This window comes from Capsella rubella, unplaced genomic scaffold (assembly GCF_000375325.1).
Source record: "Capsella rubella cultivar Monte Gargano unplaced genomic scaffold, Caprub1_0 scaffold_7, whole genome shotgun sequence".
NCBI classification, from domain to species: Eukaryota; Viridiplantae; Streptophyta; class Magnoliopsida; order Brassicales; family Brassicaceae; genus Capsella; species Capsella rubella.
In genome coordinates, this window is record NW_006238917.1 from 16,018,292 (window position 1) to 16,035,367 (window position 17,076).

The 17,076-nt window shown below is 35.6% G+C and overlaps 2 protein-coding genes across 2 annotated transcripts; one reads left to right on the top strand and one right to left on the bottom strand.

The window, feature by feature from the left end:
- The first annotated feature begins 1,784 nt into the window (after positions 1 to 1,784).
- Positions 1,785 to 13,020, top strand: LOC17877668 (titin). Its single transcript, XM_023778163.1, has 14 exons — positions 1,785 to 1,983; positions 2,491 to 2,656; positions 2,749 to 2,978; positions 3,075 to 3,164; positions 3,306 to 3,809; positions 3,902 to 4,273; positions 4,502 to 4,909; positions 5,001 to 5,273; positions 5,523 to 7,142; positions 7,248 to 7,586; positions 7,747 to 11,817; positions 11,929 to 12,033; positions 12,126 to 12,251; positions 12,359 to 13,020. Exons 1-14 carry the CDS (start codon positions 1,939 to 1,941, stop codon positions 12,860 to 12,862), a joined length of 8,853 nt encoding a protein of 2,950 aa, XP_023633931.1. The 5' UTR covers positions 1,785 to 1,938; the 3' UTR covers positions 12,863 to 13,020.
- Positions 13,021 to 13,039: 19 nt separating this feature from the next.
- On the bottom strand, positions 13,040 to 16,102 carry LOC17879975 (mitogen-activated protein kinase kinase 3). The gene is made up of 10 exons (XM_006285551.2): positions 16,005 to 16,102; positions 15,495 to 15,610; positions 15,145 to 15,399; positions 14,843 to 15,061; positions 14,616 to 14,753; positions 14,358 to 14,525; positions 14,152 to 14,265; positions 13,791 to 13,898; positions 13,613 to 13,704; positions 13,040 to 13,491 (listed from the first exon to the last, which is right to left on the bottom strand). The coding sequence occupies exons 2-10, from the start codon at positions 15,594 to 15,596 to the stop codon at positions 13,125 to 13,127; spliced, it is 1,563 nt and encodes a 520-aa protein (XP_006285613.1). The 5' UTR covers positions 15,597 to 15,610; positions 16,005 to 16,102; the 3' UTR covers positions 13,040 to 13,124.
- Between the last annotated feature and the right edge of the window lie 974 nt (positions 16,103 to 17,076).

Here is a 17,076-nt window from a genome sequence, read left to right on the forward strand (position 1 = left end):
TGTTTTTTTGGTTTAATTAAAAAGAAATATTATATTTTAAAAAATAAATACAAAATGGAAAAATAAAGAGAGTGAAACCTTACTTTTATATATATGATTTTAAATAATTTTCCACCAACAAGCCTTATAAAATTTGTTGTATGATATATGATTAAGTCCTTTCATTTTCTTTGCCATTTGATTATAACTTATAGTGTAATTAAATTTTGTATTGAATGATTGTCATAAACATTTATTTATTTATTTATTTATTTTGTTGAATGATATATGATTAAGTCCTTTCATTTTCTTTGACATTTGATTATAACTTACAGTGTAATTAAATTTTGTATTGAATGATTGTCATAAAAATTTATTTATTTATTTATTTTGTTGAATGATATATGATTAAGTCCTTTCATTTTCTTTGCCATTTGATTATAACTTATAGTGTAATTAAATTTTGTATTAAATGATTGTCATAAACATTTATTTATTTTTTTTTAAAAAAAAAATTAAAGGTTTAAATATTTTTCCACCAATAAAGAGAGAGTGAAACCTTACTTTTATATATATGATTTGACGGCGTTTTAATAGCATAATTATCGGTCTTTTTCCTGATAAATTATAACTTTTAAGTACAATTTAATTTTTTGTATGGACCGTGAGGAATTGATGAATAATATATCAATAAAATTAGAGAGAGCATATAGTAATACAAGTTGGGTATGATGGGTCGGTTTTCGTAATGGCGGCCAGCTTTTTTTGTTTGAAATTGAAATGGACAATATGTCTTATTAACATTTGCATAAGATTCCACTAACGTTGTGATCAATGATGATGATGTGATTTAATTTATGTTTATTGCTTTAATTTTTGAAAATTCTTTTACAAAACAAAACATGATCATAACCTCTAATCTGATTTTGTATTATTGTTACTATCTAGAAATATAAATGCAGAAGGTAAATGGTGAAAAAGACAAATCACAAAATACTTTTATTACTTTATAAAAATTCTAATTTTCAATTGATTGCGTTTAGAGACAAATCACAAAAATAATTTTTACATTATAAACTATTTCTTTACTGTTGAGGAAACAAATCTCTACTATTACCATAGATTACCTTTAGAATTAGACATATACACCATGTTAGATAGATAAAGAAAGAAATCAAAGATATATGTATCTGATTTTTATTTTCGTTATTTGTATTTGATTCAAATTTAATACATGAATATCCCAAATTTATATTCAAAAATATATGTTTGTAATTGTTTATATTTGTATTTAAATTTTCGAGTATCTGTTTTTTTTTTTAGCATATCTAATTCTTATACCCAATTGTATTTATGAGATCATGTCATATTAGATAGGACTCAAGGAATTTGTAATTGAATCATATATTATGAATATTGTATCCACAACATAGTTAAAATTGTAGAAAATAGCATAAACTTTCGAATTTAAATTATGGATTATTATGCCCATACGTGATGTTTATCTTTTTAATTTTATTTTTTTGTCCTAACATATACAGTGTTAAATATGATAAATAATAATTGGAAATACTATTTATGATTTTGTTCTATTTTGGTGATTGGCTTTAAGAGAAATAATTATAAAAAAAAAAGCTGGAAAAGAGGATCCTACCAGTTGCATGTGGAATGATCAATTTCAAAAGGCCCACAAAAGATTAATCTAAAAAGCCAACCCATTTGAACAAATGTGCTCAGTTTTGTCACACTATACATTATCTACCTGTCTTCTCACTGACTTCAAATCCTCTTTTTTTTTTTTTTTTTAATATATGTCAAGTGATCATATTCATATATATGCTATTTCTATGTCTCTAATGATCTGAGTAATTCAGAATTAGTAGTCAGAGTAGGTTTCTTGCAGAGAAAACAACTATTCAAACCCTAAACCTCCAAATCATTGCTTCCCCTGCATGATAGATGGATACTGGACTTGTCACCATCCAAGAACCAGTCTCTACTAAGGTATGATGATGATGATGATGATGATTATGATTATGCTACATAAGAAACATAAGTTGCATATCCTCTCCATCTTTTAGATTTTTTGATTTTGCAAGTAGACTAGATTGCTTAGTTTAATTGAAATGAAAAAGTATGTTTCTTTTTTCTACCTTTCTTTTTCTGCTTTTGCAGTCTTATGATTACAGTATTTTAAAGTAATGATAGAGATCTTGAAAACTAGATTTCATGAATCTGTAATCTGTTTTACTCTCTAGCTACAAATTCTGTATTTTGGAACCTTTCTTTCTTTCTTATCCAAGATCTTTCAGTGGCTTGTATGTAAGAGACTTGCATCTGAAGTAGATATGTTTATAGAATTTTCTGACTAGCTTGAGACAAGTCTTCAGTTTGTAATATGTAGGGATCATAGTTTTGTTTCATGTTTTCGGGTTAAGGCTCTGTATGATTGATGAAATCAAACGTTATGATATGAGATATACTAACATGTTTTTTTTTTCATATACACAGACACATGTTGGAGAAGCTCCTGCAGGAGTAATACTTGACGACTCATCCATGGAAGTACATAAGGTGAAACTGAGTACTGTTCTTGATGATGAGATCACTAGTGGTGATTGCAGAAACAATATTATTCCGGGCGAGACAAATGTTTCAGAGATTGTAAATGGTTCAGGTAATGGAACAAGAAACTGCCACACTTTCAAAATGTTTCAACGTTCTTTAAAAGCATGGAAATTTGTACTCAATACTTTTTTATACCACCAGGGGATAAAGAAACCGAAGAATTAAAACGCGAAAAAGTTGAAGCGACAAAGACTATGTCGATTGTAGAAGACACTAAGATCGTTAGTGAGACAGAAAAGGATGAACAAGGCTCTATCTTTGTACATGAACCTGAAAGTTTGAACAAAGACATAGAAGATGCAAAGATAATCTTAAGTGATGTGACTTTGGAGAAGGAGAAAGAAGTCAATATTACCGGGAAACCAGAAGAGGTAGTTTTTATGTTTCTTGAAGCTTAAACATGAGAGATGCTTCAAATTTAATGAGATAGAGAGTATACTTAAATAAAAATTCTCTGTTTTCCGCAGGTAAGTGTCGAAAAGCCTGTAATAGAAGAAGATCACACAGAAACAAAACACTCACCAGAACAAGAGGATGAGATTGGTAATATCTCTAAGGTATTGATTAGTGATGTACCTTTAAAACACGATGAAAACGACATAGAGAAGAGCTAGAACTCGATACAGTTTTCGTTTTATGTTGCTTCTGAATTTCTATGCTCACTATCAGTTGAACTAAGAAACCGTACTCTATTGCAGGCCCCGGAAGAGATACCGGTGAAGACTGATGAAGTTAAAGTAGAAAAAGATTCAAGAACTGTTGAGACCTCTGTAAATGGAACAGAGTCCGAGCACGATGCAACGGTCTCAGTAGAAGAAATCTCGAGGAATGGTGACAACATTGTGAATGAAACAGTTCCAGAAAAAGAAACTGCAACGGATGGTGAATCACTACATGTAATTGAAACTACACACAGAGCTCTTCCTGAACTGGAAAAAGAAGAAGACAAGGAAGAGACGAATACAGATGAAGAGCCGAGGGTGAATGCGATGGAGAAAGTGGAAACAGAGACTGTAAAGACAGTTATAGAAGAACCTGAGATTATTTACAAAGAAGAAACTGCAGTTCTTGAACCTGTAAGCATGAAGGAAAATGCAGAACCAGTGGAAGCAATCAAAAACTCAGATGATGCAGAGCAAATCTCACATGAAGTGACTGTAGACAAAGTCAAGGAAGAGGACATAACCCAAAAAACAGAAGAGGTTTTGTTTAATCCCTCAAAGCTAAAGATCAGATTTGAGAAAAACATATTTCATACTTCTTTGTTAACACAATTTGATCCTTTATTGTGCAGGAGCAAGAAAGTATAAGGGAAATTCAAACACCAACAATAGAAGGAGAAGTTACTGAATCAAAAGCTTCATTAGACCAGGAGGAAGAGATAGTTAAAATCTCAAAGGAGACTGAGGAACAAGAACATGTGTTGGTGAGAGATATACCACAAGGCGAGACGCTTGTAACTGAATCTGAGACAGTAGATACCTCAACATTCCAAGAAGCCGAGATCTTGAAGACTAATATTAATGAAACAGAGCCACACAGTGAATTAGGAGGAGAAGAAGAAGGTCAAAAGACAGAGGAAAACACAAAACCAAGTCAAGATCTGAAAGGAGATAAAGAACAAGAAGAAACAGAGATTGTAAAGACCGTAACTTCATCTAATAAGGTAAGGATACGATGTCCATATGCTAGAAGATAGAACTAAGATATGATGATCATTACTAATAACCTGAAATCTTGAAATTAAGAATGAATGGTTAAAATTAGCTCAAGTTTCTGATTATGTTGGTTTTACCAATAAAACTTGACATCTTATAATGGAGAAGTTCATTTACATCGTGTTCCCGTCTTTAAAATTCTGCATTCTTTGAAATTTGTTTCTTTCAATCAACAGGTGGGATCTTCTGATGTTCAAGCAGAAGTACATGGTGAGCATACAGAACCTTGTAGCTCGGAAATCAAAGATGAGAGACATGGAGGAGAAGAATCTACTGAGGTAAAAACTAAAGAGACAGTTCCAGAAAAAGAAACCGCAACAGAAGCGGAAAAAGAAGAAGGCCAGGAAGAGATGATAATTGAAGAAGAACCACTAGAGAAAGTGGAAACAGTGACTGTAAAAACAGTTATAGAAGACCCTGAGATTGTTTACAAAGAAGAAACTGCAGTTCTTGAACCTGTAAGCTTGAAGGAAAATGCAGAACCAGTGGAAGCAATTAAAAACTCAGATGATGCAGAGCAAACGTTCCATGAAGTGACTGTAGAAAGAGAAAATGAAGAGGAGATAACCCAAAACACAGAAGAGGTTTGTCTTAAATTCCCAAATCTATAGATCATATTGAGCAAAACATGTTTAGATTACTTTATTAACAGTATTTTTATTCTTTACTGTGCAGGTGCAAGAAATTCCTAGTGTAATCGAAACGTCTACATTACAAGCAGAGGACATTGAACCAAAAGCCTCACTAGAAACTAAGGAAGAGGTATATCATAGCTCAAATGATACAGAGGAACATGAACCTGTGTTAGGGAGAGACGTACCACAGTGTGAGAACCTTGAAGTTGAGGCTGAAGAGACAAAAGAAGAAACAAAACCGAGTCTGGACCTGAAAGAGGATAAAGAAAAAGTGGAGACAGAGACAGTTAAGACCGTAAATCCGGCTGATGAGGTAAGGATATGGTCTGCATAGATATTGATTCTCTCAACTTTTGCTTCTTTGTGTGTAATACTAATAATGAGATTAGGAAACCTGCAATTTTTGAAGTTAATAATGAATGGCATGAGTTTATTACAATGGTTAAGGCTAAACTAGTTTTGTTTTAGAGCTAGCACAAGTTTTACTATACAAGATCCTTATTATGTTTTTTCATATCTTACAATGAAACTAATTAAGTCACTGTCCCCCTTAAATCAACAGGTAAGGTCTTCTGCTGTTCAAGAAGAAGAATTTGGTGAACATACTGAACCTCTTAGCTCGGAGATCAAAGAAGAGAGCCATGGAAGAGAAGAATCTGTTGAGGTCATATCTTGGGAGACTGTTCAAGAAGAAAAAACTGAGGAGAAGCATGAGGTTCTTCTTGATGTACCATCTACAGAATCAAAGAAGTATCAAGACAGTGAACCCGAGACAGCTGTAATCTCTAATACTGAAGAGAAATTTGAAGAGATTCCATCAGATCTTGCGTCAAATATAGAGAAAAATGATCTCCAGGATGAGAAGATAAATGTAGATAAAACTGTTGGAACTCAAAATTTGGAGGAACAAAGAGGCCTAGCCACGAATCGGGAGGAGGCAGAGCAAATTGATCAAAACATAACTGATGAAACAGAGGAAATCCCGGTTGCAAAACCGGTTGCTCTTCCGGATGTAGAATCCGTTGAGAAGATGCAGAAGTCATCAGTTGAGTCTCCTTCTGAAGTATCAGAGGAATCAAGCAAAACTTTAGATGAGAAGATCGAAGAAAAACCAGAAGAAGAAGAAGTAACACTAAATCAAGAAGGTCAAGTGGATGGTTCCTGTGGATTATTAAAAACAGAAGAGACAGTTTCAGTACCAAAGAGTAGTGAGCCTGGAGAAAAAGCTGAGGAAGAAAGTAGTGTGATCGATATGACTCCTTTACAAGAAGAATCATCTCCACCAAATGAGCAAAAAGAAGAAAAAAAGTTAGAGAAGTGTGAACCAGCAAATGAAGAAGTTAAATCTGACGAAGTTATAGAAGTTTCATCTGCACCACTTTCAAAGGATTTGGATGTTGACACCGTTTTTGAAGCCGAGAAGATGGAAAACAAAAAAGAGAATGAGGAAGAACCAGCAGCAGTAGACAATATGCAGAAAATTCTTGAGACTGTTGTAGCAGTTGAACCTCATAGTTCATTGCCATCTTCTTCAGCGGAGCAAGAACATGAGACTGCTTCTGAGAAAATAGAAGAAAAAAAAGTGGAGGAAGAACCGATGGTCCAAATAAAAACTCATGAGAGACAAGAGGAAGTTCCTATGGCTGTAGAGGAGCAGACCATAGATATTGAACCTTCTTTGACTGAAATATGCTCTAGGGATCAGAATCAGCCGGAGGAACAAGTTGAAAAGGCATGCTCCAGAGATGAACAAGAAAAGGAGATCTCGAGTAACAGTGAGAGCATTGCGAATGAAACATATGCTTTGCATAGCGCAGAAGCTGCAGAAGAAGAAACTGCAACAAATGGTGAATTATTACATGATGTTGAAACTACAAAAAGAGTTCTTCTTGAAGTCGAAAAAGAAGAAGAAGAGGCAGAGTTAAAGATAGATGCAGAACCAAGGTTGGATGCGATAGAGATAAAGGAAATAGAGAGTGAAAAGACAGTTTCAGAAGACAAGATCGTCAATAATGAGGAAGCTACAGTTCATGAATCTGAAAGCTTGAAAGGAGATGATCATCAGGGAGAGAATGCAGAATCAGTGGAAGCAATCAAAAACTCAGACGATGCGGAGAAAATCTCAAGTGAGGTGACGAAAGACATAATAAAAGATGAGGATATAACTCAAACGTCAGAAGCGGTTTGTTCTTTATTCTTAAACTCGAAAAACTAGATTTGAGCAAAACATTGTTTTAACCAACTTTATTAACACTATTTAATCTATAGTCTAATATTATCTAAGCAGGTGCAAGAATGCCCTAGGGTAATCGAAATACCGACAACACAAGGAGATAACAATGAATCGAAAGCCTCACAAGAACTTAAGGAAGAGGAAGATCAAAGCTCAAAGGATACAGAGCAACATGAACATGTGTTGGAGAGAGACATACCACAATGTGAGACCCTTGAAGGAGAGGCTGTAGATACTTCAACAGTCCAAGAAGCTGCGATCTTAAATACTTTGGAGACCAATATTAGTGAAACTGAAACAGAGGCAGTGCATAGTGAAATGAGTCTAGACCTGAAAGTGGATAAAGAACAAAAGGAAGCAGAAACAGTAAAGACTGTCATTTTTTCTGATGAGGTACGGATATGATCTCATTATATAGATATTGCTGTTCTCATGTGATGGTCCTTTAATTTGTGAACCTTAAAATTTTGAAGTTGATAATGAGTTGGCATGAGTTTATTATATTGGTTAAGTATGTTGACTATGTTGATTCTCCCTATACAACTTTCAACAGGTGAGACCTTCCGATCAAGTTGATGTTCAAGCTGAAGAATTTGGTGAACATACTGAACCTCGTACCTTCGAGATAAGCCAGGGAAGAGAAGAATCTGTTGAGGTCGATTCTAAGGACATCGTTCAAAGTGTGAACAGCGAGGAGAAGGATGTGAATCTTCTTGATATACAATCTGGAGAATCAGAGAAGTATCAAGAAAATGAATCTGTTATATCTCTAGTATCGAAGATGGAAAGTGAGGATAAATTTGAAGAATCAGTTGAGACCAATCACAACCAAACCCTTGTGGATGTTGAATCAGTTGAGAAGGTGCAGAAGCCAGCTCTTGAGACTCTCCCTGAACCATCAGAGGAAACAAGCAAAACTTCAGATGAGAAGATCGAAGATAAACCAATAGAAGAATTCACATTGCATCAAGAAGGTAGAGATGAAGGTTCTGATGGATTCAAGAAAACCGAAGAGACGGTTTCAGAACCAGAAAGGGAACTTGGAGAAAAACCTCAGGAAGAAGAATCTTGCCTGCAAAATGAGCAAGAAAAGGAAGTAGAGTTGCAGAAAGAGCAACTAGACAAGCATGAACCATCAAAGGAAGAAGTTTCTAACGACCAACAGTGTCCTGTGGAAGAAAAATCTGATGAAGTTATACAAGTTTCATCTGCTTCACCTTCAGAGGGACCAAAAGATGAGACCGTAGTTGAAGCCGAAAAGATTGGGGAAGAACTAGTAGCAGACAAGATCCAGAAAGATTTTGAGTCTGCTGAAACAAGTTCATTGCCATCGTCATTGGAGGAGAAAGAGCATGTGACTGTTCCAGAGAAGAAAGAGGGAGAAGAAGTGAAGGATGCAGAACTGACAGGAGATATGAGCGAGAAAGATCTTGAGATTTCTGAAACAACACATCTGAGTCTTCCAGCTGTTGATGAGAAAGAGGATGTCAAAGCTAAAGAAATTCAGATTCCATCTGTTACATTGCCATTGGATGATCAGGAAAAGGTTAATTCAACAGAAAACGGAGAAACAAAGACGAATGAAACTGAAGATAATAAACCAGATGAACATGTCGATTCTTCAACCTTGCCAACATTCTCAGAGAAAAACGATGATGAAACTCTGATTGGAGAGGCAAAGAAAGGAGATGAAGAGATAACAGTAGGCACCTCAAGGACATCACAAAATGTATGCATGCAACAAGAAGATTTTGAGAAACTTGAAACTCCAAAGCTAGATGAATCTAAAGAGGATAAGAGCCAAGATATTGCTGAGCCCATCAAAGAAGTTGAAGCTACGAGTGATCAGGCTCTTCCCATTGAAAACTCACATGCAGATATAACTCCATCCTCTGAATTAGTGTCAGAACTAGATGACCAAACTCCAAAGCAGATTGAGGATATTGATGAGAAAGAACACAAAGTAGAAGCTACGGAGGGTGACAGGAATCTTCCGGTTGATACATCAGAGGCATATCAGACTCCGTCCTCTGATTTTTTCTCAGCACTAAATGGCCAGACTCCAAAGCAAGTTGAGGAAACTCATGAAGAAGAAAGAAAGGAAGAACACAAGTTACATGCTGAAGAAATCCTTCCTACCGAAATTATTCCAAGAGAATTATCTGATGACGCTCTAGTTTCCATGTTAGCTTGTACGGAAGACGGTCAAGTGACTCTGCAAGATAATGATTGCGTAGATGACGTTAGAGAGACAAAGGACACACAAGAGGAACGACCTGTTTCTGTGGAAATAGAAGAGAGTGTAGGAGAAACTAAGCCAAAAGAGCCTGAAGATGCAAAGCGGGATGAACATTTCGACATTCCAACTTCATCAATAATCTTGGAGAAAAATGATAATGAGACACAGATTGTAGAGGCAAAGAAAGGAGATGAAGACATAAATGAAACAGAGACAACAGTTGCTTTAGAAATTTCAGGCACCTCGTCAACATCAGAAAATATGTCCTTTAAACAAGAAGAGTTTGGGAACCCTGAAGCTCCAAAGCTAGAGGACTCAAAAGAGAAGATCCAAGAAATTCCTGAGACTGACAAAGCAATAGACGCTACGAATGATCAGATTCTTCCAGTAGAAATATCACAAGAATATCATACCCCATCCTCTGATTCAGCTTCAAAGAAGGTTGATGAGGTTCATGAAGAAGAAACAAAGGAAGAACATACGTTACAAGTTGCCGTCGATCAGATTATTCTAGCTGAAACATCAGAAGCAGATCAGATCCTATTCAAAACTGCTCCACGAGAATCATTCAGTGAAGCTCCAGTTTCCATGTTAGCTTCTGGAGAAGACGAACCAGTGATACCACAAGAAGATAATTCTGCTATTGACACACTCGAGGAGAAACATGTTTCTATGGAAACAGAAGAGAAGGTAGGAGAAACAAAGCCAAAAGAATCAGAAGCAGAAGGAACAGAAAAATCAGATGATCAGGTTGAGACTTCAACTAAATTCACTGAGGTAGAAGACGAAAGTACAGAGAAAACGGATGTTGCAGTGGCAGAGCTAACAAATGATTATCCTCCAAAGGACGCAGAGAATGGAGATGATACTTACTCAACTCTTCCAGTTGTTGGAATCTTGACAGAACTCCAAAATACATTTGAGACTGAGAGAACAATCAATGATTCTGCATCAGCGGGAGACAACATGATTAAAGAGCCTTCAGATCAAGAACAACATGCAGTTGATGCTGGCGTTGAATCAAATGATAAAGATCCTGCTACTGAGATCATAGAAGCAAACAGGTTACAACAGGATGAAAGTGAAGAAGCTGAAAAAATCCAGGAAGAAAATGGTCTTGCAGGAAAATCTCTTCCAATAGAAGAAATCAATCTGCAAGAGGAGCATAAAGAAGAGGTTAAAGTACAGGATGGTATCAGCAGAGAGTATGAATTCAACGTCGAAGAGAAATTACAAGAAGAAACTAGCGCGATTTCAGAGTATAAGGAAGAAATTCCAGCTGATCAGACACTTACAGAAGTGTTACCTGGTGAGAAAATTCTGATTCCATCTTCTGCGTTGCCTTCTGATGAGCTAGAGGATGTGATTTCTCCTGCAAAGCAAGAAGAATACAAGCTAAAACAAGATATCAATGCTTCAAAATCAGAGAAGCTAAATCTACAAGAAGAGCAGAAGGGCGAGACTCATGAAACTGTCAAAGAAGAGAATCAAATTGCTGATATAAAAGATGAAATTAAGAATGAGGAGGAACAAGAAATTATTTCATCAGATGTGAATAAGGATATTGAAGATGCGAGTGAGCTTGGACTTGGTAATGATTTTGTTTCGCGGGGTGTAGAAAAAGAGGAACTACCTCACAGTGTCCCGGAGAATGATGAAGAGATCAACGAGGTAGTCAAATCAGAGAAGCAAATTACAGATCCAGTGGGAGTCATAACGAAAGCTAGTGAAGCTGAGCATGCATCAAATGAAGTACATGTTGAAACTCAAGCAATACCAGATGATACAAAGAGCAACGATAATAGGGATTTTTCAACAGAAGTACCAAAGGTCCAAAGAGAAGAGGTTAGTGCTGATAAATGTCTCACAAAAGAAGTACTAAGTGAGGAACTTCAGGTTCCATCCTCAACAGTACTAGATGATCTCAAAAATAATAGTAACCCTGAAGCTGAAAGGGATCTTTCAGTACAGAAACCAAGTGAACTCATTCAGTCTCATCAATCTCCCAATCAGGTTGAAGAAACTTCTTTTGAAGTCAAGAAAGCACAAGAAGATACAAATACCAATGCTTTGATAACGCATGAAAACGTTCAAGTGAAAGATCAGCCCAAGGAATTTGAAGCTCCTGCAATGGATAAAGAGACACCTGAACAAGAGCATAAGTCGATTGATCTCACAGATGTCCAAATAAGAGGTGGTGTCCAAGACATTGGTAAAAATGTTAAATCGGAAGTTCTTGAGGATGAAATAATAGATGATGACCATGATTCAGTTGTGGCGCTAAAGGAAGAAACTGGCTTAGTGCTAACAAAGGAGAAGAGTGATGCTCAACATGTGAAGACAGTGCAGGAAGATGCAATCAAACATGGAGATTTCGCAGAAGAGGTAATATTTGAAAGAAAGAAACATAAGTCTTTTAGTTAACGTAGATACCGTGGTTCTACTAATTATCCTTTGTTGCTGACCGGAATTTTCATTGTGGCATTGGCAATGCAGAAGAAAGACACATTTGAAAAGATTGATCACGAAGCTGCAAAAGAGATTTGTCAAGAAGAGATTAAGCAAACATATACTGTCGAGGAAGAGATCAGAGAAGAATTGGTACGAAAAGAAACATTATTTCAGTAGTGTTTTTGTTTTTCTTTTCACAATCATCTATATCTAATCCAAGAAACGATGCTTTTTTTTGGCAGAAGGAAACAAATCAGGACTGTTTCAACAATGTGAAGAACACCCATGATGCGATAGAAAAAACACAACCCGAGATTCAAGATATTGAAAGCTTGTCTTCTGTCAGCAAACCACAAGACAAAACAGAGGTAAAATCTACTTTGGTATCATCATCGTGCTTTTTGCATGATAAATTGACACATTCTTTCATAGTCAAGTACGTCTTACAAACAAAAGCTTGTTTTCATTTTTGCAGCAAAAAGATGAAGTTACAAACCAACAAGAAAGGGAAATAACTAATGAAGTTCCAAAGTTGGAGAATCCAAAGATTGCAGAAGAACTACAGCAAAAAGATGGAGAATCTGAGAACACCAAAGATTTGTTTTCAGAAGTAAAAGAAACTGGACCAACATTGAAAGAACCAGCAAGGAAATCGCTATCAGACCTCATCCAAAAAGTGGAAGGAATAAATAAGACTGAAGATGCAACAACAGAAACTCATATCAAAGAAGAGCCTAAAACAGTAGAAGAAGATGAGAATGAAGATGCAGATCATGAACATGATAAAGATGATAAAACAAGTCCAGATTCTATAGTGATGGTTGAAGCAAAAGATACAGTTAGCATTATCAAGACTCAGAAGAAATCACAAGGCATTCTCTCGGGAGTTGGTTCAAAGGTAAAGCATTCAATTTCCAAAGTTAAGAAAGTACTCACTGGCAAGTCTTCTCACCCAACTAAGCCTTCATCACCTAAATGAGAGAAGAAACAAGAAAAAACGTAATCAGTATCTATAATGGTTTTTTTTTGGTTTGTTCATTATTTTGATTGATTTTTTCTTTTGTGAATATTACAGATGTTTGTGGGGTTTCTTATTTTCACATGTTCAATAAATTGCAGAATGAATTGGTTTGGTTACTTTGTTTTATGAACCCTAAACAAACAAAATTATATGTTAATAATTAAACAAGTTAATAGTTACAATATACAGTAGAAAACAGAGTTTTCTCACTTGTGTTTCTCTAATCTAAGTTTGTAATATAGAGCTCCTGCTTAGTTATAAAATACTTTCCAATAAGATCACCAGATTCAACCACAAACTGTTCTTGAAATCGACCCACCCGTCTACTTGCAACATCGAATCCGAGATCTTTGAAGCTCGGAAGCCCTTCTGCTTGAACTCCATCACCACAAATCAGAAACTGATTTCCGACAATAAATGATCCAGTGGCACGAATCGTGACTCCACCATTGTTGTGTGGCTTGCAATGAAGCTTCTCAACGACATGGACGAGTTTCTCACTCGGTAAATCTCCTGTTAATGTGTTACGAATTTCTGATAATGCTGAGAGGATTGCAGTTGATCCTGTGTAATGTTTCCCAGAGAAACTGAAAGAAGAAAACAGGAAAAATGAATTGTCCGAATTATTCTCTCATACCTTACCCGCTACTACTCCTGCTGCTGATACCCGACATAAACACCCCTAAGAAACTGTGGAAGTATGGTTACCTGAAAACTGAAGTTCCAGTGTAGAGCGATTTTATATGGTGCCAAAGATCATCAAATCCATCAAAGAGGGAGTAATAATGTATGGTGAGCATCTGAACAAACCCAATAAGATCATTACTGTTTAAGCTTGATTTGGTATTTTCTAACTAAACAAAGTACTAAATCATCATGTACTTACATCAGCTAAATCTTTCAATCTCTGAGTTGGATCAAAGATGCTTTGAACAAAAGTCGCCAAATCTACTCTTTCCTTCTCATGTTTTGTAATAAAAGGGTGTGAAAGAAGCTGTTCAAGAAACACAGGAAACACCATCAGACTTGAGTTTCAATTGCAGAGAAACTTTTAAAGCACCAAATCTTAACCAAATGTTGATTTCAAACAGACGAATACAAAGAAGAATACTGAACTTTTAACCAAAGCTTTCTTTAAAACAGGAATATACAAAGAAAAGCACCAAACTTGTAATAACATTTCTCTACAATGAACTACTTCGGTAAAGTAGTGAGCTTCGAAAGGTATGACATTTCAATATACTAACCTGGTCAGCGGTTGCTCTAGCATCTGGATCTTTCTGGAGGCAAGCATCAATGAAGGAACAGAACTCTGGTGAAAACTCTTGTTTTGGTGGTGTTGGTGATGAATCTTCCAAGATCTTCCAATCCCATAACCAAAAAGACAGATATTTAGTGTAAATCATAAATAGTATATTCGAAAAAAGGATCCAGGGACAACTTGAGGAGTCACCTGCAACATAAGATTAACAGGCCCTTCATTAGCTATATACGGAAACTCTCCAGTGCCGCATTCAAAAAGAGCGAGACCAAGGCTCCATATATCAGCTGGATAAGAATAACTTTCATTCCTAATTCGCTCCGGTGACATGTAGGTGACAGTTCCAACAAACGTAGCACACTTTGCAACCACCATTTTTCAGATTAAGTTAGAAAGTCCAACAAGAATTATTGGATTTATAAGGTTAAAGCGTGAGATTCCATCACTAACCACAGCCACTGAATTCTCGAGACCAGCACTTATACCAAAATCAGTTATCTTTGGTTCCCCTTTGAGATTTATAAGCAAATTTGCAGGTTTAATGTCTCTATGAACAAGATGTCTAACTCCGTGTAAGTAGCTCAATCCCTTGAAACGAAGCCGCACCAAGAACAAATTAATATAAACTTAACAAAACACAGAAATGCTGCACACTGGAGAGAGTTGAGTATCTTTACTTGCAAAAGTCTGTGGAACATTGATGAAAGAACCGGCTCAGGTATCTTCTTTGTTACTTTTAAGATATCTGCAAGAGATCCTCCATCCATATATTCAAGAGCTATGCTGATTTGTCCCGAGTCTGGATTATAAAACGCTCCGTGAAAGTCCACAAGTCCTTCGTGACAAGGAGCTTCACACAATGTCCGTATCTCTGTAAGCAATTGCTGTCTTTTCTCCTGCTCGCCAAATCAGTAAATATTCAAAATGACATACTAAATGGATTCACATTTTCTCTTATACAAAGAGGAGGTTACATTACCCTTTCAAAGATATTAATTTTCTTCAAAGCTAGAATCCTGTGATTGGGGATATGAATAGCCCGTTGAACAACGCTGCTAGCTCCGCTTCCTATAGCTCCAAAAACCCGCATCTCATGGGAAGCACATTGGTACGTTGTCTCACAACTTTCAGACTCATCCACATGAGAAGATGTACATTTTTGTAACCCGAGCTCGTTAAAGTTGTAAACTCCATATGATCTACTAAGCAAATTAACAGTTCCACCATCTGATAACTTCGCAAACAAAAGAAGAAGATGATCAAAACACAATAAAAAAAAGCCTTACACATAACAAAAACTTATTCGCTATGGAGTCTAAAGAATCTTACTAGATATGAATCGTTGGGATCTAACGATGAGGATGAAGAAAAACCCTTCTCAGCATCAAACAATGGAGAAAGCTTCTTCTTTAGCTCCTCCAATGCCGCCATGGAAACTACTTTTTCTGCAACACAGACAAGAGTCAATTAAAAAAGCCAACCTTTTAGGCCGTGATAGTGTTCAATTTCATAAAGTTTGAATCTTTCTAACTAGAAGAAACCAATTTAGCCAACAAAGACGATTCTTTACTCAATAAACATGAAAATTTCACTTTTTCTAATACCCCTTTGAAGGATTGGATCAAAGTCATGATGAGTCAACTAAAATTCTCCAGAAATAGTCATATGATGATTCACTAAACATAACAGTGACACAAATCACAAAACTAATCGTAGAAAAATCAAATTACAAAAAGATCAAACAATCCCAAATTTGCAGTTAAACCCAGAACAAATCAAGCAATTATCTCACTCTTACAATCATAATTATATCTGCAGAAACAAAAAAAAAAAACTTACTTTTTGTTACTCAAAGTTTGTTGCTTTTTCGCTGTTCGAAGCCTTTTTTTTTTGTTTGTCTCCTTGAGATGTAGAAGACGAAACCAACGTTTCTCTCTGAAGAAGCAAACTCCCACTGTAACAATGTGTTGTTCTATGATTTGAAAACTAAACTACGTGCCGTCTATTAAGTTAGAAAACAGAACAAAGTTTAGTATTTTAATTCAAAAACGAGAGTCCTCTTGTTGGATAAATGTGCTTTTATGTGCCATCGGCCAATATGCATATTTAAATGACTTTAATCGCATATCACCACTGGATGCCAAAACGAAGTGTGGTGTGATTCGAGAGCTTTTAACAAATTTTGGTTCCCTATACGATCCAAATTTTAAACTTAGGGTCCGAATGGTAACTACAGTTTTCACTGCGGGAGAAATGCGGTGCGATTCAAATAATAGCGAAAATATATATATATATATATATATATATATATGTAGATATTTTGACACTGTTACAGCACTGTTACGATACTGTTTTGTAGTTCGGTATAGTTACCATTCGGAACCTTAGAATTAGGGTGCGACAATTTAGATTTATGTATCTATTTACCGATATACTCTCATTATTTCTATTATATCTAGTCAACAAAAATTAAATATTTAATTATTTAAATACAATTTTAATAATTTTTCAAAAGAATTCTACCCAAAAAAAACAGATTTCTGACTTCACTTAGGCATGTCAATTAGGGCTAAAGCCCACGTGCTAGTTTGGCCCGGCCCGGAAAAACATCGGATTCGGACTTAAATATATATGTCCAGAAAAAACCCGGTTTTTTGGGCTAAGCCCATTCGGGCTAAAGGGTTTTTTGGGCTTAACCCGGTCGGGCTCGGACCAGCCCGAAAAGCCCTTAAACATATATATATATTTTAAAATATTTTAGCTTGATTAGAAGATTTGATTAATGAATTAGTTTTCATATTTACTTACTAACCTTACTTATTACTTTTAAAATCTTTATCTATAATATTTTTTTATTATTTATAAATTTCAAAATTGAACCAAGCTAAAACTAAATATATCTATATATATA

Bases quoted from the DNA above. Each gene is read 5' to 3' on its own strand.
- LOC17877668 (XM_023778163.1), top strand. From the start codon at position 1,939: ATGGATACTGGACTTGTCACCATCCAAGAACCAGTCTCTACTAAG. The intron at 3,165-3,305 runs GTATTGATTAGT...ACTCTATTGCAG, and splicing joins AGATTGGTAATATCTCTAAG to GCCCCGGAAGAGATACCGGT. The intron at 7,587-7,746 runs GTACGGATATGA...AACTTTCAACAG, and splicing joins CTGTCATTTTTTCTGATGAG to GTGAGACCTTCCGATCAAGT.
- LOC17879975 (XM_006285551.2), bottom strand. From the start codon at position 15,596: ATGGCGGCATTGGAGGAGCTAAAGAAGAAGCTTTCTCCATTGTTTGAT. The intron at 15,400-15,494 runs GTAAGATTCTTT...TTGTTTGCGAAG, and splicing joins ATCCCAACGATTCATATCTA to TTATCAGATGGTGGAACTGT. The intron at 13,492-13,612 runs GTAACCATACTT...TTCTTCTTTCAG, and splicing joins ACTGGAACTTCAGTTTTCAG to TTTCTCTGGGAAACATTACA.